Source organism: Exophiala viscosa, assembly GCF_022695815.1.
Source record: "Exophiala viscosa unplaced genomic scaffold EDD37scaffold_10, whole genome shotgun sequence".
Lineage (NCBI taxonomy): Eukaryota > Fungi > Ascomycota > Eurotiomycetes > Chaetothyriales > Herpotrichiellaceae > Exophiala > Exophiala viscosa.
Window position 1 is genome coordinate 799,151 of NW_026944362.1, and position 23,885 is coordinate 823,035.

A 23,885-nucleotide genomic window follows, 5' to 3' on the forward strand; every position below is an offset into this window, starting at 1 on the left:
CTTGCGACACCATGGGAACAAGAGCAACACGAGATAGAGTAATGGTCGCCGGAACCAAACATGCACAAGCGTTGAAAGCTACATGAGCAGTTTGCATGTTTGCATACACGATGCACCCCAGCAGCAAACGAGGGCAAGTTGTGAGCTGACTAACTCGGGCTGGGAGATGTTGAAGGGTCAACCATCTGATGGTTCTTGTCGGGAAGTTCAGTGATGCTCATTCTGGCCGCACAACCCAAACATGGTGCTTCACATCCTCTCTTCTTGTGGTCGCATTGGCTGTGTCGTCAAAGTTCTGCAACCTTTGTGGAACGTCGCTTGCGAGGTGATTCCATTTACACAGTATCTGACCATGGTAGTTGTGTACGACGAAGCATACACAAGACCTGGTGCGGACCTCGGTCGGGGAAAAGGGCACGGCCCTCGACTTGTGGCTGGGCGCTAAACATGCAGCATGATGCATGAGATCATTTGCCACAGGGGTGTATCCATGCAAGCAAGATTGCCCAGGCCATCCTAGGCGACCTTGGGAAAGGATCCCGCCCAGAATCCGTCTTCGATCGCGATTTGGACGGGTTGGAATCTGCTCTCGCCACGTGCTGGTGGCGCTTGACCGTTGCAACCAGAGGAGTGAACCATTCTTTGCAAGATCCAAATACGACTGCTAAGAGTTCATGGACTTGATACGCCTTTGGGTTCGCCAGATTTTGAAGACCGCCACAACCATAGCCTGTCTATGCACTTTTGATGGATTGGTTGTCGCCTAACATTGAGCTGCGTGCCGCGGTTGTGACGCCAATCTGATCATCCCTTTGCTCTGCAACAAATACTCCGAGCGGGTATTGGGTTACAAGGTCACGTTCTGGGCGCGGAAAAAAGACCGTGATTATTATTGTTTGCCGATTTTGCCAGTGATCGCACCTGGGCGCCTAAATCGTCCAGTTCGGCAAGGACTCCCTTAAAGTTCAGGGTCACGGCACGACTGAGGTTTGAGCGACGAGTATCGGAAAGATGCTCCGTAGGCTTGTCAGGGTCGCCAGGCATGGGGATACCTGTGTGTATGAGATCGTAGAGGCAGGAGAAGCTGCCGAATTGACTAGATGCATCAAACCGGTGCTATCAAAACACCAATTTTCTCGATGTGAAGCCATGAAGCGGCGTGACTGTCAGGTAGGAAGTCGCGCCACCAGGTTCTGAGGTCTTGACTCATCAACGCGTACTCATCCTGATTGTTCGTTCTTCGAGGTCGCACAGAAACCAAAACGGAAGCGGCTACGAGCATCGATCTCAAATTCCAGTTCTCCGGGCAGGAACTCGCTGACAGCTGTCAGGATGCGAGTTTCCATTGCGCGTACATGAATGGGGAGATACTGAATCGTTGGCTATCATCGTCCCAAACTCGAGAAAGAGGATTGTTCATCAAGCTTCTGTGCGGTAAATTCGACGTTGTCATGCAAAACAAAATTACGGCGTTCTCTGGTGCGAGATAATTCCAAGATTTTGCCACGCTTCAACCCCGAGAGTTGGGCATGCGTGGCATGTTGAATGTCTCTGCACCTAGCCGAGATGAACCCTGAGGTTCAGGACCAAGACATCCGTGGACATCGTATCTGGATTCATTGGATGGCAGGCCGGGTGGACGAGCATTCATGAGATGGGCAAGCCACATCTCTAAGCGAGATTCGATCGAAAAGTTTGAGATAGCCGAATCTTAGAGCGTGACGGATCTGGATTTGCCTGGAAAATAATTGTAGGCAGCCACCAGCATGGAAAGTTAGCACACCTTGGATGGCGTTGCAGAGGTTTGGTGGTTGAATGTGTGGCGGAATAGATACAGTGTAGAAATCAATGATACAATCATGACCACTCGATTCGACCAGGGAATGCTCCATGGCGCCAGGGTGTGAAGATCAGACTCTTCTGATACGTCGCACGGACGATCGTGTACAAACCTTGGGAAGGGGAACATCTGGTAGATGACCGATTAGCTTCATGCTCCACGTGTAGCGCCCGCCAAAATCGCCGCTCGTTGGCTGTCTGTAAGATCTTGCACACTGACTTCTCAGCCAGCCGTCAAAGAGATGTCATTCGATCCGACGCCGGAGTCAGCAATTTTGCATTCCTTCCGACCTCAGGGAACAGCTTGATGTTTTGAACCAGGAAGGGTGGGCGGCAACAAGACACGGCCATGTCAAAACCACAAGGTATCAACATCTGTAGCACCGGGAAGAAGGATCTGGCTTGATCGCAAAGGAGGCCCCCAAGAAAGGAAGTTTGGTGGAGAGACCGGTAGTGTCATGCGGATTTCGATAGCATTGGTTAGGCGGTCGGGACAAAGAATAGGTTACCTTCGTACATGGAGGGAGGGAGGGGAGGTCCGTACTGTCGACAAAAGGGAACTCACTAAACCTCAAGAGGTCAGCAGGTCCCATGCCTTATTAGAAAAAGTTTGGAAGTGCCGGCTAGGGCGCCTCGCTTAGGCGACGATGTTTGAGAGCGATGGATGAGGGAGTTGTTTTCCCGCAACGAGAAAGCTGCGACCACCATCTTCTCCCTATTCCCAATTCTGCCCCTCCCCTTGTGCCCCCGACTCTGCCATTTCCGGAGTGGTGAATCTGATGATTCGCGTCCCTCTAAGCCTCTGGGGACAGAAACGCTGGTATGGGGCTCAGAGGCGATGCAGGGAGATGTATGGGTTGGAGTCTGTTTCGCACTTCATCACGTACTGTGGTTTGTGATGGTCTTGTGGATGCTGTGACATCGATAGATACGAGAGGCAAGTGAAGACGAGTTTTCTGGAGAAAGAGTAGTGCCCAGATGTCAACAAGTCGACAGGCGCCAGTGCAGTGTATCCTTAGTACGGAGTACTCGTAGTAGACCCTATAGTGCATTCCCGGGCCCGATATTCCTTTCACCTGGTGCTGTGAAGTTTTGGGCGCTGGTCTCCATACCTGACCATGCCTAGCACCACCTCCAACACAGTAGGCCCAAAGTTAAAGGGCCAGGGCCAGTTCCCTGTTCCTGGGTGATGAATCTAGCCTGCATGGGGGCTTGACTAGGGTGCTCGTACTGGCTGCGCCTTCCACGCATCATCATCATCATCATCGGCATCGAAGTGCAGCGCTCATCATGATCGTCCACCGGCAAGCCCCTGTCGAATGCCCAAAAAGACATATCCGCTTTTTCCGTCCGAGGAGCGGGCATTGACTTGTGGTAAGGATGCCCAAAACGCTATCTGAGAACCCAAAGAACCCCTCCGAGTCCACTCTCCCAGATTCCTAGGCTTTGACAGGCCGCCGCGCTGGTTTCTGGGACCTCGACTGACTGGAAATGCCCGCGTCAGACTCTGGTGTAAAGCCGCCCACTGGATTTGTTGTAAAGAGTGGCCCCATGCTAGTGCGATCTCTCGATCTGTTCTCCGCCCATCTCGCTCTCTAAGACTTGCTCATTCTTTCCATCCTCTTGCCTGCTACCCGTCACCACTCACCATCCTAAACCTCTCGATTCCGATCCTCCATCACCCAATCCTGCGCAGTTGCTGCATTTTTGATCTATACACAACCATCGACTCATTTGGTCTACCTGCATTTTGGAACCTCTTCTACGCTGCTGGTTCCTCTGCACTCCTTACTACGGGGGCTGTCGACTGTGCAAAGCACTCGTATCAAAGGGAAGGCACCCGTCGGCCGGAAAGTCAAATTCGCCGCATTCTCTCTCACCACTCTCATACGATTACCAGTGACTTCAGATCAGTCGCTCATCGAACACACGCAAACAATCCTCATCCGCTTCGAAGACTCTGCTGGAAGTGCTCATTGGTGCGACGGTTCCGTTGTCGGAAGGTTGCGTTACGTGGTGACGGAAGATCCTTGAATCCTCTCGGCAACATACATACATACGACCACAAGGAAATTACGCCATTTGAGCCGTTCACATGGTCTTTGAATTCTCTCTTGGGACGTAAATATCCAACAACGTCGAGGGGCAAAAGACATTCCTAACCGCCGAGATGGCGACTATGGACATGGGTCCCAGACAAAGGTCGGTTCTCGCAGTGTTTCTCACGTCAATTATGTATGGCCATGCTGATAAAATTGTAGGGACACATTACCTCCCATCAGCCATCTCGACTTGGAGGCTATCAACAATGACAAGAATGGTCATTCTCGCTTTTCCATAATGAATGGCCTAAGTATATCGACCGCATCCATAACCAGTCCAACGGCCACAATGTATTCTGGACCACCTCAACCCTTTTCGTACGCACCATCTACGGGAGGATCAGCGTCTGGTCTATCTGGCTATATCTCTCCTCCAGAATCCACAACTAGACGATCGACGCGGGATGAGAAGGAATCTCCTGGCTTGCGCAAGTCTCTACCATCCATCCACGAAGCTCTGGGGGACAGATCAATGTCTCTGTCCGGGTCTCTGTCCGCCGGCTCGCAACAACAACAGCAACCTCTTTCAACTCCATCGACTGCCGTTGGCCAAACCTTTCCGGACGGTCCCAGAGGTCCCGCCAACCCATTCTCCCAGTCTCAGGCTCCGCCACCAGCTCTGCGGGATGTATTCGGGACGACTCAAAAGCCCATTCCTGCGCCCTTGGAGAAGCCCCCTATACCGAACACAGACCCTCGTCAACCGGTGTCCCAACATTTTGGCTATCCTGGATCCCCTCGTGCTCATCCTCCGCCTGCCTTCCGTTCGACATCTCTCACGAACACCTCATTCGCGAATCATAACGAGCACGCCCCCGCAACCTCGCCTCAGGCATATGAGCCGGCGAAGCAAGCATACCCTTTCCCACACACAAACAAGCCAGCGTCCTTGAATATCCCTCCACCTCATGAGCCAGTGCAGTTCGGCGCGGAGGGCAAAAACGACCTGCAACGATCTGCTTACCCGAGAGCCGAAGAGGCTCAATTCAGCGAGTTCAGTGAGACTGTCAAGAGACACCTTGATGTGTTTGACGCCGAACTCGGCTTCAATGAGGTACGAATATCCTATGCTCGTGGCTGACTTATATGCTGACCATGCACAGATTAATGAGGCATCTGCTCGGACTTTAGACTTTGCCAGAACTTGGGCTCAACGATTTCATCATGGCAGTCGCTCAGGCTATTTTCACGAGGCGCTCCCGAGCCTAAACGAGATGGATGACGTCCTCCGTCATTCACATCGTATCTTCGAAAACTTGTCGCATCTGCGAGAATTAGTCATTGCCCAACAGACCGCCTTGTCCGAACGTCGTGCTCGTCAAGCGGAAGAATACCATGGTCTGCCTGATGGGTATAGAAACCCCGCGCTGGGTGATCGAGGCGAGAGGGACGCCAAAAAACAACGCCGCGGTGTAAGTACTGTTCTTATTCTCATGGGAAAGGTGGCTAACTGACAAGGTCCAGCAAAAGGCTGCACCTCCGGGCCGATGCCATAGTTGCAACCGTGCTGAAACACCAGAATGGCGAAGAGGACCCGATGGCGCGCGCACCCTGTGCAACGCATGTGGGCTACATTACGCCAAGTTGACACGAAAAATGGGAGTTAACAAGGCAGCGGCTTTGACTGGGTCGAACCTTCGGCCTAAGCACCTTGACGCCACACGACCTTAGGCTCGTCGACCCAATTGAGAGATCGACGAACATGACGAATTCACTTGTTGGTACATACTCCATCTCTTTTAGGAGATGACGATTACGATTATATGGCTGAAGAATTTCTCTGCGAACAATATTGTGGATGGGAATTGTGGGAGGCTGGTTGTCTGTCGACTTTTACACCATCAACGGCTATACGAAAGCGATCTTTTGGTTGACGGGGACTGTACAGACGAATACATTTGCATCGGGACTGCGAAACCCCTCGGGAAAAAGGAACAGGCGTCTCATTGCGCAGTCACATGCCTTTTCAGAGGCATTTTTATGGTGCATGGGTGATGATTTTATGTCCCTGTGGAAAGGGATCGTCTCTGATACCCCAAATCGCTTGGGCCTTATTAGAGGCCTCTGGAGCATTCTGGTTCCATGAAAATATGTTAGGAATATTTGTTATTATCTAGTTGACGGAGAATTGAACATCAAGGAAAGATTGAAGGGCACGGTGGCATGCATAAGTGGAGGGGAGGTTGTTTGTCAAGGAGCATCAATTCTGGCTTCCTCAGCAATACAGGGTGAGATCGCGCATTCGGACCAGGATTCATTACGAATGGTCAAGGATTTTACCGCAAGCAATAGCGAAAGACAATTCAATTCTCCCATTGTGTCTTGTGACCCTGTGTTCAAATATGAATATTATACGAAATGTTGACTTGTTCCCTTTACATGGTCCCTTGGTGACAAATGCATTTCCGGCCTGGATTGATTTGTGGGATAGAGTATGCTTCTCCTCGTTAAGATTCTGCTATAGAATGTCTCGCCTGTTTGTCCCGACCCCAGTACTGGAAGCTACCTAGTGTTAAACCTTTTACTTGAAGGTCGATCTGGTGATGGTCGTGCGAGATGGACCTGATCGAGATGGCTGCAGGATGCTACCAACTACAAGTCCTGGTATCCTTCCTGCGCTCCGCTTTGTCATTCCTGGCCTCTTTCTATTCACCAAGCCGTATGCGTGTCTCACGATCTCCAGACGTGAAGCTCTTCGTAATGGAGACCGGGTGGCCGAGTTAGAAGCTGACTAGGAATGCAGGGAACAAGAGTGGGTAGGGCGGTGTCATGTTCATGTCAGGCCACTTTCTGAATGTTCGTAACGAGCAACAGACAGGATTCGAGGTTTGTCACCCGGAAGTTCCTCCTTAGAGTAACTTGAACAGGACAAGCTGGAATGGCCCGATTCTCGGCACATATTGTTGTCCATACGCAGATGGATTATCTCAACGGCGCTTGGCCAGACCAGCCTTCTTGGCCTGGAATTGACTTGAGGCTGCAGGGATGCTCAGGATCGCCCGCGATCAGCAGCGCCGCCAGTCCATCGTCCACACCACGATCAGCGCTTTTCCCCGTACGAGTATGCCTGACCTGTTTCAACTGCTCGCCCCGGCCAGTGCTGTTCCCGCCGAGAACTTCCTGCCTCGATGATAACCACTAATAGCAGCGCTTGTCACAAGTACCTGACAGCTCACCGATTACCTTGGACCGTCTTTCTTGCCGGGGACGGAAAGGCTCGGGCTATGCACAAACAAGGATGCGATATTGATTTGCGTGGACGTCTTATTTGCCCGAAACAGAGCCTCATTCTTCTATGTTCAAACTATGCAGACGGACACATATTCCCCGTCCTTTGGCGCACGGAAGAGGGCGCTGGCTGTGGCTGGCGTTACTCACTTGCAGATGACTTACTGTGATAGACAAACCCCTGGTAAGGACGCGGGACATGGCAGGGCTTGAAGGCCCTGAACTGTACCCAACAGGTCCGCCTGCGTCCCTCTAAGGCCGCATGAAACCACCCGGGGCGCAAATAAGGTATTGGGGGATCTCCGGACGCGTCTTGCCTTGATCTGATAGTTGCTCGGAAAGATACCTCCGCACTCAGTGGCGTCGTCAGGGCATCTGAGATGAGAAGCAGTACTGCGTGTTAGGCACGCGGTCTGCATCATATGCTGTGTTTGTCAAGCACGCCTCAGAATGGTAAGATTCTTATACCGTATCATGTCTTTACTGACCATGAAGCAGCCGCAAGATGATTGTTCTACTAGTACGGTGATTGTACGTAAGGGAGGAGCGATTGACCAGCGTGCATGACTTGCGTCACAGTGCGAACAAGGAACAGGTACTCCGTGCCTAGGTCTGCAGGCGCATGTCAGCGATGCTCTTTCATCATTTTCCCCATGCAGGTTTGATGGGCATTTTCCTGTTTCCTTTCCTTATTCGATACAACGGAAAAGCGCGTTCCCGAACGATCATTTACCAGCTTTTACGAGTAGTTCGACAGAAGCCCGACTTGTATCTTGGACGAATTCGATGCGGCCAATGAAGCGTAAAAGCGAAGTGCTCTCGTATCCAAGTGCATCCACTGACTAAGTTAGTAGAATCGGGCATCCGTCTGCCGCCTGCCATGACTGACACCAACAGCCATCATTGATCCTTTAGGGTCTGGACTCGAATGATAGATTCATCCCCCGGCAATGGCGGCAAAATCAAGCACAACAACAATCATAGGCCATGCCCTAGTTACCCAAGACGTTCTGTCAGAGACGGTTGGTCAAGGTACAACAACATGCTAGTCTCAGTCACTGTCAGTTTCAGACATCGATAATCTGAAGCCTCTAAGGACCCTGAAGACGTCGCTTCCAGACATTAACCTTGTTCAAGAAATCAGAAGTTGGTGCCGAACCGTTTAATGTCTCGGTTACGATTTCAAGGCTTAGCACTCGATAGCTCGCCGTCGGTTCCCCGCCTATCTCAAGGCTTGTGAAGCGCCAAAACCACAATTTGATCATGCTCGGAAAAATCCTTCAGCACCCAATGCTGCGGATCACGTCAAAGCGCTGAAAGCTCCTCCTACTAGATTTCTTTTCGACCCTCCAGTTAGCACCTGGGCCATTATCATGTTACAGGTTTGAATTCGTACTCGTACGATGACTGAAATCAACAAAACTCCAGTTTCATGCTGTCAGAAAGTTCAAGTCTGCCTTAGTACCGTGCGGCGCCATCTCCGGCTGGCCATCTGGTGGTCCAAGCTTTAGACCTTAACAGCCGTTGAGGATAAGCGCGATCGAGGATCGCTCTCTTGAACTTGCTCTGTTCGCGTCGACTTGTCTTCTATTCTCTGCCCTTTTGCCTGTGGGACTACAACCGAGATGAGGTGTCTTTGGTGACATCGGAAGCGAAGTGATCGGTGACCGAAAATGGACATTCAACCGTGCGAGGCACCACAACCACAATGCTTGGCTCTCGTTCATGTCAGTCCATCTTCACCACTAATGCCATGCTAGCGAACCCGGAAATCCCCTGCACAAGATCGACCACCAGCGCTTCTAATCCCGGTGGGACCCGCTGCAGCAGTAACACTCAGGGGGCCGACGTGTGTCTCCAATGTACGATTCTTTGGTGGTTCCTACTTGGTCACGGAATTGATTGGAATCACAGGGCCGAAGCTAAGCATCCAAGCTTACCCCTCGGTTGTGCCTTTGTCGGCGAATTGAGGCTACTGTTGGTGTGGTGTCTCAATTGTCACACTTGGCAGTCAAAAATGAATGATTGCGTTGCGCGAGTCAGCATCCGGAGACCCAGAACCGCCACACGAGAGATATTCATGCTGAGGCAACGAGTATCGTCTCCCGTACTGCTCAATATGAGCATTGGCAATGCTCGAAAACTGGCACGTTGACAAAATCGCCCTGAGCAACGCCGGAGCCCAGAAATCGAAACCTCCCGTAATGAGCATTCTAGGGGTTTCCTCATAACAAGCGGGGCACGCACAGAGGGGCTCTTTGCGACTTTGACATGGCAACATATCAAAACCCAAATGCTAGTCATGAGGGGACTCTACTGAGTACGAATGGGCATTTAATGGTTGCGCCGTCAGGCCAGTAGTTGAGTCTGTGCACGTGTCGACTACCAGGTCTGACATCCTACTTGTCTGCTAGTTTCAGTCTGACCTCTTTGGGGTTTCTGTGTCTGGGAGATGGTTCCATGTTCACCTCGAAGCGAGGTTGTTTCGGCTCAGCCTTCGCCACCATCGTACGATGCTCCGACTGCCTGTGTTTGTGAATCTGTGTCTGTCGATGGAAACATGTGCCAGCGTTCGCTTCGTGCGATGCATCTGCGCAGCAACATGATCAGATCTGACACATGTATCGATATCCATGCGACATCGGAAAGATCTGAATCTGCACTGCTGATACAGGATCTGTTCGATGAAGATTTAGGTACACCAAGTCGCAATCTTCTGGACATAGGCACTAAGGTTACTGAAAGTCTCGAACGACGCCTATTCTTGACTCAGGAAAGTCTGTACAGGTGAGTGCGTATTCGCGACTCCAGGCAATCCGCGGACAGACCCCAGAACGAAACATATCCGTGACCGCCAGAAAGCTACCCCTATTGAGGCTGAGCTTGTCGCTGGTCAGTATCGTATTCCATACGTCGTCACAGATATGGTCCTCACGCTTGGTCGTGGAAGCCACAAGCCCCTGACTTCCAACAGCAACGGCATGGAAAGAGGTGCAAACAATTGACCAGGGTCAATGGAGAGAAGCAGGTAATCTGCAACATAACCACGCTAGGAAGCACCTCACGCAGTGATCCTCGCGGCTGCTTTCGGCGTTCGCGACAGGGATGGTTAGACAGGGCAACGACAAGCCTGCGATCGTCTCTTTGCAAGCGCGGTCCATTGGCCGGCGTGCTTGGGATCAGTAAAACATCGTCATCGTGCGAAACTTGAATATCATGCGACCCAAGTCACCCAACCACTTGACGGATCGTTGTCGCAGATATGGATCCCAGGATTAGTGGGCAGCGAGCTCCATCTCGTACGCTTCGATGGGAAAGGAATCTGAGATGAGAACTGCCAGTGGTCTAGGAATTAGCAAGGGCTAATTGGGGGCAGGCGGATTGCACACCACTGGACAGCCTCACAGCGATGGTGGAGTCGGCGCAGTGCCCAAACGGGCCAGGCGACCATGCATTCTGACCGTTGAGCCGTTCTCGTCGTTCATGCTGAAGACGACGGAGAAATCCAACCTATGGTTGGGTTTGTCACGATGGATTTCTCCTCGACCCTGGTCGTGGCTTACCGGTGCGATAGGTCGCAGCACGAGTGAGTTCTCTGGACGGCAAATCCTCCAAGGCAGCCAAAACGGCTATCACACTCCACCCCTACCTTCTCTTGCAAGGGTTTGGAAAGACTGCCGGCGTTCTTACTGCACTCGTTATGGGTATGGTGCGTGATCATCGAATGGCCTCTATTTGCTGTCACATTGATAAATCGATCGATGCCAGGATCGTTTTCCCGGCTTGTAACGCTCAAACAGAATTACTGTGCTAGTTTTTCGAGTCCTGTTGCTCCATTCTTGCCTGTCTCTTTTACGTCTGTCTTCCCTCATGGACTGCCAGCGAAAGACAGTCAGCTGCGAGTGACTCCATGCAGATCAGTGTCTTTTGGAGGCCTGTGGCATACGTTTGATCCATGTCTTCAAAGTTGCAGCTTCAACAACAAACTGACACACATTGCAGATTCTCAGGCTATTGTTCATCGTCACCTTCCTATTCAGACAGAGCAGTATCAATTATCCGTCGAGCCTGCCTCCCGCGCCATGAAGACTGACTGTAGAGTACGAATGAGATATACCAGACTGTCGTTGAAAAGCTTGGGACCTGATACTCTTCGGATGCTCATCATCTGTCCGTCTGTGTCAGTGTGACCGACGAACACGCGCGTCATCGCAGGATCTTCTATACTTGGTCCTTGCGCACTGGATGCTATATTTACAACTGATTGTGTTAACAGATATCGTTGCCTGAAAGCATCAGCAGTGATTATACTCATCATTTTGTGTCCTACGCTGCCATGCCTCTCACTGTAGCAGTTCCTACTCTTTTACTGTAATGCCGCGATGGACAGCTATGATAGGTAGAAGTAGACTATGATCCTATCGAATTATCGTCGGCCGCGCTGTCGATTTTCAGATTTAAAAAGACAAGTACTCGGCCAGCAATGGACGCTGTATGCTCGTCAGAAGAATAACATGTGATCTGTGTGGATGTGTGTTGTCTTTATACACGGTCGTGTTTGCACACTGCGTTCCGGTGAGGTCCTCCACGACGTATCGCGCCGTCTCGGAATGAGGGCCATTCTGGTCGCCAGAATGACTTACTGACGAGGTCTTGGTCTTCTCCGATAGACCCAGGGCGTGATTCTTTCTTTTGGCGAGTCAGAAACAGAAAGGCAGGCAAGTAGCCTGTAAGTCGGTTTGGCCCCCTGTCACATTGATGCCTGTATTTGATGTTTGTGGCGGCTTTTGGTGGGAGATCGAAGTGATTATTGTCTACTGAGCATGGTCTCGCCCAATCAAAGCCACACGGACAGGGATGCAACGTGTATTTGACCACGGGGAAGCCTGTTGAGCTCATCGTCAGCTGGCATCATGAATGGAAGCTGCCCACCCAAGGATCGCCAAGTAGAAGTATGTACCAGGATGCATCTTCTGGAAGCTCAGCATTGTGATCTTGGCAAATATGTTTCCCGAGGGTGAACTGTGCCACTCCGAAATGGTGCGACAAGAACGAGTCGGAGGATGAGGCGCAGAATGTTCCATAGATGAAGCCTCGTACAAGTACAAGTAAAACAGGGGTCAGGCTGTATCGGCAACAAGGCTGAATCTCAGCCTTGTGCAGTCTTGGCAGCAAGTCTTACCGAGGACGATAAGGTGAGTCACCGTTTTCCTCAGGCTGACATCGTCGCCATTCGGGCAGACAGCTATATTATTGTGAAGATGATGTCTGCTGTGGCCGAGATTCCTGTTCCTCTCCATGATAACTACTCCTTGTGCGAGAAAAGGTAGATTATATACACAGTCGTTACTTATCTCTAAATTTGACTGCGGTCTCCGGCATTCAGTGGTGGAACTTGAGTCAGGGCGACTGTCGTACGAAAGCAGCTCAGGGCGAACATTGCTGAAGAATAGACCTCATACCTTACCATTATGTTGGCCGAAGATAAACTCGATGTCCCGCTGGCAAGCGGCGCGAACATCTCCGTGACGTCGCTTCAGAATTCTACTTCGGTGGAGGTGAATGGCGCAACTACAACGACCACACCGCCGATCACTTCATCTCAGTCCGAAGAATACCAGCACCGACTCGCGGACATTAGTGCGCGGGCCACCGTTGAGGACGCGTTGAACGTTCTCTTTCAGCAGGACAAGACGGGCGACTCGGTGCCCATTACAGCGGACTTACTGTACAACGCCGTGCTAGCGCGCATCCAGGCCAAAGTGGGAGCCGGGGCCAGTGTGGTCGAGGCTGGTGGGTTCGCGGCGGTCGTGTGCTGGGAACCACCGGAGGCGACGGCGAAGCAATCTTGGCACTCGGATGAGGAGATTGATGAGATCGCTCTGAAGCGTCCGATCTTTGCGCAATTCTTGCGAGATATGCAGGACTGTAAGGTGCGGATATTGGGTGAGCCTAGTAAGGGGCAGAAGTACTGGAATATGTCGCTTATGGCGCGCGATCCGTTAAGGAAGGATAAAGGCGCGGTTAGGGCTGTGATTGAGCCTTATGTCGCTAGGGCCAAAAAGGAGGGCTTACCGATCTGGCTGGTTGCCGCGAACGAGCGGGCGAGAGATGTTTACCAGTATTTCGGGTTCAGCGTCGTTGGGATTGTGTGGTCGTATCCTAAGGGCAGGGTGGAGGGTGATGGACAAAAGGGCGTGCCGACGTGGTGTATGGTGTGTAACTGGCCCGTGGAGGAGGTCTAGATGTGCTGTATCAACGGTGTTTCATAGAATGGGCTGTATAGACCAAGACATTTATAGGTGGTCCGAAAGAAGTGCATCGTTTGGAAGAGGTGTCAAAAACACAACAACGATATACCACAGTAACTGAAGGTTGAACCCCCCGATGTCTTTTTGCGGGGATAAGAAACTCACGGAGTAAAGGCTTATCCCACGTCTTAGTCAGCGCTGACCTCGGCTCCTTCCTCATCATGTCTTTACTCTTGACATCTAACTTCATCTCTTCAACAATATTTCCAGTGATCTTTCTTCGACACACTTTCCGATGCGAAGCCGCGTTGATGGTCGGACTCGATGGGCACGCAAACGAACAAGGCAGACCTTGCTGAAAGGTCGGAACGCGTCGTGAAAAAACGAGCTTCCCAAGCCTGCCACCATTGCAGATCAAGAAAAGTCAAATGTGACCTCGTCAAGTCCGGTATCCCCTGCCATAATTGCGAAACCGATGGCATCGAGTGCGTTGTCATCGAGTCAAGGAGAAGTAGGAAGTTCCGACTTCAAAAGCGCCAGTTGAGCGGCGTCGTTTCGCTGCCATCCCTACTTCAAGCTCGGTCAAAATCCGCCTCCGAAGCTCCATCCACGCAAAGCGAAAATGACCAAGAATCGATACAAAATGCTGGTGATCGGCAAGTCAAAGGTGACACTGCATTAAATATCGGCGAGGAGATACAGGACTGACCACTGAATGAAGAAGATGCAACGGATAGTCCTACCATCAACCACTTATTCGGGAGTTCTCCCTCCTTGCATCAAGTGAACAGCCAGAACAGCTTGAGTCGACAGATCGATCCCGCGGGAACTGCATCCAGATCATCGATTCAAAGGCGGCTATCGGTAGACCTTCCACCGTACATTCGTCCAGTCCGACCAACCATCAGATCGGACGACATTGAATTCCTGTCACGTCGAGGGGCATTAAGCCTACCAGATACCGAGCTGCGCAACCAGCTTCTACGATGTTTCATCCTCTATGTCTACCCCTACATGCCTATCGTTGACCTCGAAGACATTCTCGGCGCCATTGATGGCAAGGAGGGAGCCCCGAAGATCAGCCTGACACTCTTCCAAGCAATCATGTTCGCGGGGACTGCCTTTGTGGACTTGGAGCTCCTTTTGAAATCTGGCTATAGTGATCGTCGATCGGCAAGAGGTGACTACTTTCAGAAGGTCAAGCTACTCTATGACTTTGACTGGGATGCCGACCGGATTCCTCTGATCCAATCTCTTTTGCTTGGAAACTATTGGTACGTGTCCGAGAACGATCAGAAAGACCCCTGGCATTGGCTCGGAGTGTGCATATCACTTGCTACGAGCATCGGCGTCAACCAGGTTGTCACATACTCGAAGAAAGACTCGAAGACTTGCCGCCTCTGGAGACGACTCTGGTGGACCTGTGTACTGCGAGATCGGATTATCTCAGCAAGCATGCGGAGACCTATGCGACTCAAGGATGAGGAAATCAACCTGTCCCCGCTTACACTTTACGACTTCGAAACACAACCCATTACCACCGACATTCCCGCACTTCGAGACTGTCCTTTCATCACAGACACTGCAATCAGGAAGAATCTGGCCCAGATATGTATAGCTAATATTGGCATCTGTCTGTGCATTGGTCGTATCATGAAGTCTCTCTACCACCTGCGAGTCTTCGGCGGTTCCACGGCCGAAGCGACGATGCTATACAAGCCAAGAATGTCTCAGATTGACCATGAGCAGATCTCAATTCTACAGGACGATCTGGACCACTGGTGCAAAGATTTGCCGAACAGCTGCTTGCTCCTGTCGACTGTAAGCAGTAATGTCCACGACAAATCCACAGAAGACGTGCTCTTCCTGCACAAAGCATTCTTGCGGATGACCTACTTGATGGCGGTCGAGACCTTGAATCGACCGCAAGTATTGCTGGGAACGACATCGACCGTATCGGCATCAATGGCTAATGGTGCTGTCGAGCAAATAGCCGAAACGACTCAATGGCTACAGGAGCGCAACCTGGTCAAATTCCTTCAGCCTCTTGCTGTGAGTTTCATGCTTTTCTCACTGGCTTCGTTCCTTGTCGACATCAAGACCAAAGGCAGAGACTCTCGAGATTTCCAGAGTCAACAGTTCCACAACTGTATTCGAGCCCTGTGGCAGTTACGCGAGACTTGGCCTATCGCTGATTCGGCCTCTTTCCTAGTTGGCCAAATGATCTCAAAGAGTCAGGTGGATGGCATATCGACGTCGGTGATTTTACCAGCCCCTATTTCCTCGAACGCTTTGCCTTCCATACCTCCACCAACGGAGAAGGACCTTTCGGTGAAACAACCGTCGCATTTCCAGTATGGCAATGTCAACCACGAGGATGAAAGTGCATCTTATCCGCCTCTTAATCTGCTAGCACCCACACAAACTCAGACGGACCCGACGACCGTCATCGCCCCGATGCTTACTCAGGTAGCAGATCCCACCATTTTTGATCCCTCTAATTTTGCCTGGCAAGACTTCGGGGGGTCAGAGATTGAAAATCCGTTTGGTTCCATAATCCAGGGCCAAGCCTTGCAGATGGACTTTGCCTTTCAGGAATTTGAAGGCTTGGGCGATTTTCAGAACAATTTCCTCGGCTTCTGGCCATCTCCAAATGACGATTTCGATCCTCGTGCGCCGGATCTCTCGTACCCGCCGTCAGGACAGGTGCAGCCCGGCCTGACGGCAGTTTGGAACCAGGATCCGACATTGCAGAACACGTATATCGACCCTTCTTTCCATCCATCCCAGCCAGGTTGACCTTCAACACTATCTAACAAGACTTTAAACGATCCCCTGTATCAACACTCATACGCGAGGCTACCGCGCTGCTATATCTCATCATGACAGTCCCGGTTCATACCATTGCCTGCCCCAGTCAGGCTGCACATCTCATTGGCTCGGACCTGAGTCACTCAAACCGGATCACCGTACTACAAGATGATCAGCAGAGACGTGCTCATATAATTCCTTACTATTGGCATGATCTTTTTACTCTCCCGCGGTGAACATCAGAAATCACAATGGGGATGGCGACTTACGCAAACGCTAGAAGGTATCTACTGAGAGGTACAAGCAAGCGCCGTGCCCGTCAGAGTGACCATAATGGTCCAGTGGGCACCTGTCCCACCTAGCGAGCATGCCCTGCCACAAACCCACAGCAGGCAGACGAATACATTCCATCATAGTCCAACCTCAACTTCGCGGCGGTGAATACCACAAGCAGATATCCGTGCGCCGGCTATTCCAAGGCATGCGGGACTGGCGGAGTGGGCAACACAATTCAGGATGGAAGAATGAGAGCTTCCTGGAGCATGCCCTACGACAGCAGAAGCCTTCACGGCAATGAAACATCTTTGTAAAGTGAATTTTCCTCTTTTTTATGCTTCAACGCTTCTGCACCCGGTGACATTCGTCCGATGTCAAAGCCTGACTTCTCATATATCGTTGTCATCGTCATTTTGCGTTCCTCGATGCCGTCCGTCCATCTCGGTCTTGTTTATGACTCGTCTACTTGCTGCCTCGTCCGCCGAGCGTCTGGCACTATTGAGATTTCGCATGCACAAGGTTCTCATCGCCGGATGGACTGAGCGGCATGAACATCATCTACTCGATCCTGTCACCCTCGACGGCCGTTGCATGTCGTAACGGTAGGCCGGGGCAGTTCTCTAAACTTCTGAAGGGCACACTCGTTTTGGCGTTGACGAGATCACGACCGCGGACCCAACTTCTCCAGCGCTCTCGCTCCCTGCTCTTCCCATTCCTGCTTGGAAACCCACATGTTTTCCTTGTCGGCCATAATATTCGCCAAGACCGCTCCGCCCAGGAAGACCATATGCCGCCTTCGCGGAGGATCTTCTATGCGCACCTTAAATTTGTTGAGGCGTTCCGGGTTGCCACCCAAGACGCGAGTGAGCCAGAGCTGTTTCAGCTCCTTCTCCAGCCGCGATGGCAAACCAGGGTACATGCTGCTTCCGCCGGAGAGGACGATAGCTTTGTATAGAGAGGAGCGGACATCGACGTCGGCTGCTTGGATGGTATTGAACAAGAATTCGGCGATACCCGGTTGCTCGACATCCACGAGGTGGGGCTGGAAGAGGCATTCGGGGGCCTCGAAGCGTTCGCTGCCGACTCGAATTACACGGCCGTCGGGGAGTGTGTATGACTCGACAAGCACGGTTGTGTCTTCGGACAAGCGCTGATCTAGACCCAGGTCGTACGATACATAGCATAGCTTTTCTTTGATTTGGCGCACCGTCTCGAAATCGGCTGTTCGGTTTAGGGCGTACCCTCTCCGCAGTAACAGTGCGATCAGGTTGCGGGTGACGTCGCGGCCGGCGACGTCGAGACGGCGTGTCAGGTGGTTGAGGACGGTGGATTCGTAGACGGGCACGATGTGGGTGACACCGTCGCCGGAGTCGACCACGACACCGGAACTCAGACCTTGGGCGTATAACGCCAACACGGCTTGGATGGCCACGTACACTCCGCCAAAGTTGTACCTCTCAAACATGACTTGGCACATCTGTTCACGATTCTTGAGAGGGTTCATAGGTGGTTCGGTGAGGAGAATCTTGCGGCCTGTGGTGTCGACGCGGAGCTTCTCATTGAAAGTAAAATCCCAGAGGTGCTGCATGTCGTCCCACCTCTTGACGATTCCATTCTCCATCTGTATGCCGGTTGCACGTCAGCTGGACTGCCCTTTCAATGGTTTAGCACAAGGCCAAGCTCTTACGGGATAAGTTATTTGCAGCATGGATCTTGCTGCGGCAGCTTCGTCACCGCACATGATGTCTTTTACCACAATGTCGCCTGCTCTTTCCTCGGAACGTAGTATAGGTCGGCCAACTATGGAGGGAAATTGATGTTCGGGGAAGTTCTGGCCATGGTCAGCTACAGTCAGTTGTCCAAAGATCATAGACGGGCATACTTGAGCGGCATAGCCGACCTTGAGGAAACCGGTACCCCCATCGAGAACTGTTGTGCCTGTGTCAGCATTAGGGAATGTGGTGGCCTGCGATCGAGTTACCAATGGGTGGTTCCGCCATATTGCTGGTTGTTGTGTTCTATCAGATGGTCTGGAACATATGCTACACCTCCAAGAGACCAGAGGGGAAGGACTGGGACAAGTCGGTGGTGGAAGTGTAGGTTAGATGTAGGTGGGAAGCCACTTGATTCGTCTTGAGAGGGCGGCGGCGTATGCGCAATGAGGTGTTGCAGTTGCAGTGCAGCCGCAAGTCGGACCTAAGAACTCGCAGCCCGCCGATGCCAAGCTACGCACCCCGCTAAAGGCAATCTTCACGCCGCTCTTTCAACCTCTTATGCTGCTTTTCTGCAGCCTTGCCCCTTTACTCTAGCTGCTCAGATTCCTGTCCAACTGTTGTTCGCATTTCCAAATATATAGAAAAACTTGTACGCCTGCTGTGCCTTCGCTGGCCTCTAGAGACATGTCGTTGGCGCGTTGGCCTTGTGAATTCGCATTTGCGCCCGTCTGCGCATACCAACTCTGGCGCCTCGTTCAACAAGTCCCCGATCTCGTTGGCCTGCTTGGTGCCATAGCATGCAAAGATGGTCTGAGAATCATCCTCCATCTAGATCAAGGAGGAAATCCTCAGCGAAGCAGAGAGCGGGGGCACTCTGGACAGGTAGCTTTAGCTCACGAACACCTTGCGTCTGGCCGGACATCCTGCGTCGCGTGTCATCAACTCTTGATCAGCATCAATCGAAAAAGACAAAATCAAACACAGAGCAGCAAGGCAAGATCCAATCCGATCTATCTCATTCTGATCATCAATCATTCATCTCATATCGTAGCATCGTTTACGCAGAAAGCCAATGCAAGTCGAGCCCCTTTTGCTCTAAGCCACAATGCATGGAAGAACCACATTTGCTGCTGACGCCATGCTCGCCCATGCCGCAAATTCAGACATCCAATTCATTGTCCAAGAGCCCAACTCCAAAGTTGCCAACTGTAGATCGAGTTCTCTCTGGCTTGTCCAGTCCCCTCCTCGACCTTGGTGGCGGGCTTCTCGTACCCTGACCCAAACATCAGTCACTATCATAACGATTACGACCACGACTCACTGCACGCGACCGTGAACGGGAATCGTCGTAATTTCCTCGCCCTCCATTTCCTCCACCACCGCCTCCTCCACCCCCACCACGACGACTCTCACTGCTTTGAGGCTGTGGTCCAGAATAGTACCATTGACCGTCCCTTCCTTTGTAGTAACCTCCCTGGTCCCTGGCTTGCTTGCGGCGTTCACGCTCCAGCCGTTTCTTGTGGTGCTCTTCTCGTTGCTCTAACAACTCTCGGTGCTCACGATGCTCTTCCTGGACCTCGTTCCACTCACTCACCGCACCCTTGATACCAAGTGCAGCTATAGCGATAGCAGCAGCATCTTGCCAACGCGCAGCACGCTGTTGTTTGTGGGCCTCTTCGGGCGATATTTCTCCTTGGTTGACTTTCTGTATCCGTTGGTCGTGCTTTTCGATCGAGGAATACACCTTTGAAGCAGCGTGAATAGTAGCGACGCTGGCAAGCCCAGCCGTGATCCATTTCTTGCGTGCCAGCTTCTTACAATTCTTTTCTTCTTCAGTTGAGGACGCAAGGCTCGAAGAGGAGCTTGAAGAGCCGCGCCGGCGTCGAGACTGCTGGGAACGTCCAGATTGTGACTTTGCTCGAACTCGTGATCGTGGTGGAACAGACCCCTCGGAGTCTGAATAGTCGTTGCGTCGGTCTCGATAAGGAACCATAGCTCCAGCCCCAGCACCAGCGCCTGCGCCTGCCGCCCCTGCTCGAGCATTGTTCATCGAGCTGGCTCTTCGGCGTGGTTGACCAGGCCGCTTTGGGAGAATCTCGCCCTTGTGTCTGACCACTTCCACGATCTCTTCATCCGAGGCAACATCCCGACGACGCCGAAGCACTAAGCCCTTCTCTTCGGGGGCGCCCATTTCGTAGATGTTCGGATCGTCCTTGGGAACTCTTCCGCGCGCCTTTTTGTATTTGTGATGAATAGGATCCCAGACTTTGTCATAGTGCTGGGTTGCAAACGGGATGGCATTCAAGCCTAATCCCAGAGCTTGATCCATTTTGCAATCGACGATTCGTTACACAGCTGTCAAAGATAGGGTCGGGCGCAACCGACCTGCAGCGCAGAAGGTAGAAACCGGGCGTAAGATAGCGAACTGCTGACGACAGGCTATTGGCGGATTGATAAGCAAACCTATTTTCGATTGGATGAAATCAAGCACCGCGGCGCAGGCGACATGGTTTGTATGCACAGAGAAAGTCGATCTCTAAATGTTGTGTGTGCCAAAAGTTGGTTATGCTTTGTACCTGACCGAATTGACACTGTCGCTGGAAGGCCGGTGGAAGGAGTCAGCAATAAGTAGATGCGCAGGATCTATTATGTGAAGCAGAGAAAAAACGTCATTTTAAGGCAGCTACACCGACTTTTCAAAGGCCCATTGGATGTTTCCAGTGTTTGAATACTATGGCAAAATGGGACTGGACGGGAAGGCAGTTTCGGACCAAAAAATGGGAGGAGGCGGGTGCCGTAGTTAGGTCAGGTGGTTTTGATTTGAGATGCTGGGGGAAACAAGCGTGAACAAGCAACTCGGCTCGTTGCGCGTTTGGCTTGATGGAGATTGTGTCGATGACGGCGATCTGCCAGGGACACGGGAGGGAGAGGAAAGGGAGAAGGGGGCGTCTGGATCTGCCGATGCTGGTTGGAAGGCTGGAAAGCCTGGAATGCCGAGGAACAGTGGCACCAAATTTGTGCTTCTTTTGACTGGCTCTTACGGTTGCGTCGGGCTGCAGTTTGCAGAAGAAGAATAAGTGGAGGTTGGTGAGATGGATGAAAAATGGATGAAAAGAGAAGCGCAGGAAGGACAACTTGACAGTGGCAATCTGCAGCGTGACGTCGACTTGCAGTTTGTGAAAGAAGAAGCTCCAAGGCAAACGCGCGGTCATCACCAACTCCGTTCATTAACCTTGAAATGCTGTCTCACTCACTGCACCTGGATCATTTATCCTCGAGGCCGGCAATTAGAACAACGCATCGACAACCAAAACGTGTTTCATGAACCTGAATCCGGCAGTCAACAACAGAAAGCTGGTTACAAGCCAGGAACAGGGGTGTACGGAGATGTATGCTCGAAGGTAACAAGACACCTCAGAGAAACGCATTCTCGGGCCTGTCAATTGTCATGTTCGAGCATTATGGTGGTTCATTGTCAGCACTTCTTCGGCACAACAACAGCTATGAAAGAGCCTGAGTTGCAATTTGACATCCGTGCTTGTTCTGGTGATGACATTAAAATAATGGTCCGAAAGAGCCTCGCTGCTTCTTCCCTGAACTGCCAAACAAAACAAAAGGTGAATGGCAAAGAGTGTTGTCGAAAGATCTCATTAATGTACAATGTCGAACTACCCATATGGCGGACTGACAGGACGTTTTCAAAGCTCACTGTGGACTACACTCTCAGTTGTAGCCACAACAGCAGCGACGACAGTCTCAACAGCAGCAGCAGCAGGTTTATCTTCTCCAAAGCCCTGGAGGAAATCCCCGCTGGTGACATGACTGTAGTTCCCACTGGTAAGCTGACTGAAGGAGTTTTTGAATTCTGCATATGCCACATCAAATCGGGCGCCCAACATCCAGGCAACGAAAAACTGCAGTGAATTAGCGAAACGCGAGAACAAGACGGTCGTGGGTGCTTACCATGGAAAACGCGATGACCAACAACGTCGTTAAGACAGCTCCCATCATAATCCACGTATCCGCATTATCGGAGGAAGCAGCCTTCTCTCTGGCTGCGAGTTGTGCCTGAGCGTCTTCGGATTTGCTCTTGGCCAGCACATCCTCGATCTTCTGTGTTGGGAAAATCGACTCGATGAACTGTTCCACCTTGCCGCATGCAATGCTGATTTTCATGAAGTTGGGGTCCTGTGGTCGATTCTTCTTGCGAATGGAATGAATGTGTTTTCTGAAAACATCACATACCACTTGCAGATTCTGCGTCGATTGAATCATGAGTTCACAGGCCTGGCCTTTTGTGATTTTGACATTCCGTTGGAACACTGAGTAGTTGCGGAAGCACAAGTCCAGCGTCGCAATAGCCATGGACTGAGGGATAGCACAGAAGTTGAAGACGCTCTGCTCCCTGAGGCCGGCTAAGAAAAAGAGGCATTCATCCACGTGCTCGAGAGCATTAAGAACCATTTCGGAGCTGCAATTCAGCGCTTGTTCCTTGTATTCGGGCTTAAACAAGTCTTCGAAATTGTCCACATGCTTTGACCAGATCTCCTTGGGGTAGAATTTCCTGTTGTCGTCAAAGTCTTCACGAATATCTCGTATGATATTGGTCTTTTGCAGGAAAAGTCCCATGGATCTGTGGAGTTGAGGTCTCTCGAGAAGTGCAGTATGACCAAACTTGCTTTCGACAAACATCCTCGTCAATCCTTCTCCTACCAAGCCTGCAACGTAGTAACAATAGAGATCATAGGCTTCTATAGTATCGACTCCGTTGGCGTTGAACTCGGCATTGAGGCAGTAATCTGCCATTCCGTTTCCCATCTTTTTGGTGGCATCCCGAATAACGTCTTTGTATGCCGGCTTGAGCTTCTTGTATTCTTCAATGACATATCTAAAGTTCACCAGTAGGTCGCGATCTTTCTCTTCTGGTCTGTTGCCGTCAAAGTGCCAGCCATCGACCTCTAAATTTTGATGGAAATCTCGCAATACAGGCTCTTTGGTCTTCGCAGGAATTGAGGTGTCATCTTCAACGGTATCGAGTCCGCGTAGGATGAGGTAGAAAAGACAGACAGGTAGAAGGAGCTCGGGGTGTAGTTCTTGAATGACGGCGCTGAAACTTCGACTGGTTTTGTTCAAGTATTCAAAGCAGATTTTCGCGGACTCCGACTCCTTGGTCTCGTCTCGCTCGTGGACCGCATTGTGCCAGACTTTCCTATACAATAATGAGCATTCCGAACAGCGCAACGTTTCCAGGACCACTTTACCATTGAATGATTGAGCGTAATTCTTGGACATGGACCAGATAGTACAGAACCTCGCTGGCTTTTGGCATGTTGACAGATGATCAGACCGTGAGCGCTACGAACTCTATTGACTTCGACGTAACAGATGTTCTGTTTTTCAGGCAGGTAAAGAGCGACAGGATTGTAAAATGACAAGCTGAGAAATGGGTCGCGCGCGCGATTGTACTTTGTAGACTGTCACTTCTTCAAACCATGGTGTGCGCGAAGTGTGGAGAAGAGCAAGACCCGAATGGTACGATGCTGGTAACCAGTGACAGACTTGAGTTGAATAGCCTTGGCTGCGAAAACGGCCTCCATAGCGACCTCGGCTCTCCCAATGGCCCCTACGGCGCATCAATGCTGTGGTTTTTGACAGGCTTTGAG

At 51.4% G+C, this 23,885-nt stretch overlaps 7 protein-coding genes across 7 annotated transcripts; 4 read left to right on the forward strand and 3 right to left on the reverse strand.

Moving 5' to 3' along the window:
• The first annotated feature begins 3,701 nt into the window (after window positions 1-3,701).
• Window positions 3,702-5,701, forward strand: EDD37DRAFT_121437 (uncharacterized protein). Its single transcript, XM_062809335.1, has 4 exons — window positions 3,702-4,041; window positions 4,101-4,995; window positions 5,045-5,353; window positions 5,406-5,701. The coding sequence occupies exons 1-4, from the start codon at window positions 4,010-4,012 to the stop codon at window positions 5,610-5,612; spliced, it is 1,443 nt and encodes a 480-aa protein (XP_062667418.1). The 5' UTR covers window positions 3,702-4,009; the 3' UTR covers window positions 5,613-5,701.
• A 4,594-nt stretch (window positions 5,702-10,295) lies between these two features.
• On the forward strand, window positions 10,296-11,535 carry EDD37DRAFT_121523 (uncharacterized protein). Its single transcript, XM_062809336.1, has 2 exons — window positions 10,296-10,878; window positions 10,938-11,535. The coding sequence occupies exons 1-2, from the start codon at window positions 10,653-10,655 to the stop codon at window positions 11,357-11,359; spliced, it is 648 nt and encodes a 215-aa protein (XP_062667419.1). The 5' UTR covers window positions 10,296-10,652; the 3' UTR covers window positions 11,360-11,535.
• An 858-nt stretch (window positions 11,536-12,393) lies between these two features.
• On the forward strand, window positions 12,394-13,518 carry EDD37DRAFT_638370 (uncharacterized protein). Its single transcript, XM_062817096.1, has one exon. It carries the CDS (start codon window positions 12,641-12,643, stop codon window positions 13,412-13,414), a length of 774 nt encoding a protein of 257 aa, XP_062667420.1. The 5' UTR covers window positions 12,394-12,640; the 3' UTR covers window positions 13,415-13,518.
• A 265-nt stretch (window positions 13,519-13,783) lies between these two features.
• Window positions 13,784-15,661, forward strand: EDD37DRAFT_553518 (fungal-specific transcription factor domain-containing protein; the record flags this gene model as incomplete). Its single annotated transcript, XM_062813692.1, has 2 exons — window positions 13,784-14,087; window positions 14,142-15,661. Coding segments are annotated over 2 exons (1,824 nt in total), but the record flags the coding sequence as incomplete, so codon positions are not given.
• A 1,476-nt stretch (window positions 15,662-17,137) lies between these two features.
• Window positions 17,138-18,706, reverse strand: EDD37DRAFT_121606 (actin-like protein 2). Its single transcript, XM_062809338.1, has 4 exons — window positions 18,489-18,706; window positions 18,390-18,436; window positions 18,195-18,338; window positions 17,138-18,128 (listed from the first exon to the last, which is right to left on the reverse strand). The coding sequence occupies exons 1-4, from the start codon at window positions 18,505-18,507 to the stop codon at window positions 17,169-17,171; spliced, it is 1,170 nt and encodes a 389-aa protein (XP_062667422.1). The 5' UTR covers window positions 18,508-18,706; the 3' UTR covers window positions 17,138-17,168.
• Window positions 18,707-19,507: 801 nt separating this feature from the next.
• Window positions 19,508-20,551, reverse strand: EDD37DRAFT_696942 (uncharacterized protein; the record flags this gene model as incomplete). Its single annotated transcript, XM_062820146.1, has 1 exon — window positions 19,508-20,551. One exon carries the CDS (start codon window positions 20,549-20,551, stop codon window positions 19,508-19,510), a length of 1,044 nt encoding a protein of 347 aa, XP_062667423.1.
• Window positions 20,552-21,677: 1,126 nt separating this feature from the next.
• EDD37DRAFT_121593 (farnesyl-diphosphate farnesyltransferase) lies at window positions 21,678-23,707 on the reverse strand. The gene is made up of 4 exons (XM_062809337.1): window positions 23,689-23,707; window positions 23,484-23,593; window positions 22,186-23,431; window positions 21,678-22,136 (listed from the first exon to the last, which is right to left on the reverse strand). The coding sequence occupies exons 2-4, from the start codon at window positions 23,549-23,551 to the stop codon at window positions 21,921-21,923; spliced, it is 1,530 nt and encodes a 509-aa protein (XP_062667424.1). The 5' UTR covers window positions 23,552-23,593; window positions 23,689-23,707; the 3' UTR covers window positions 21,678-21,920.
• Between the last annotated feature and the right edge of the window lie 178 nt (window positions 23,708-23,885).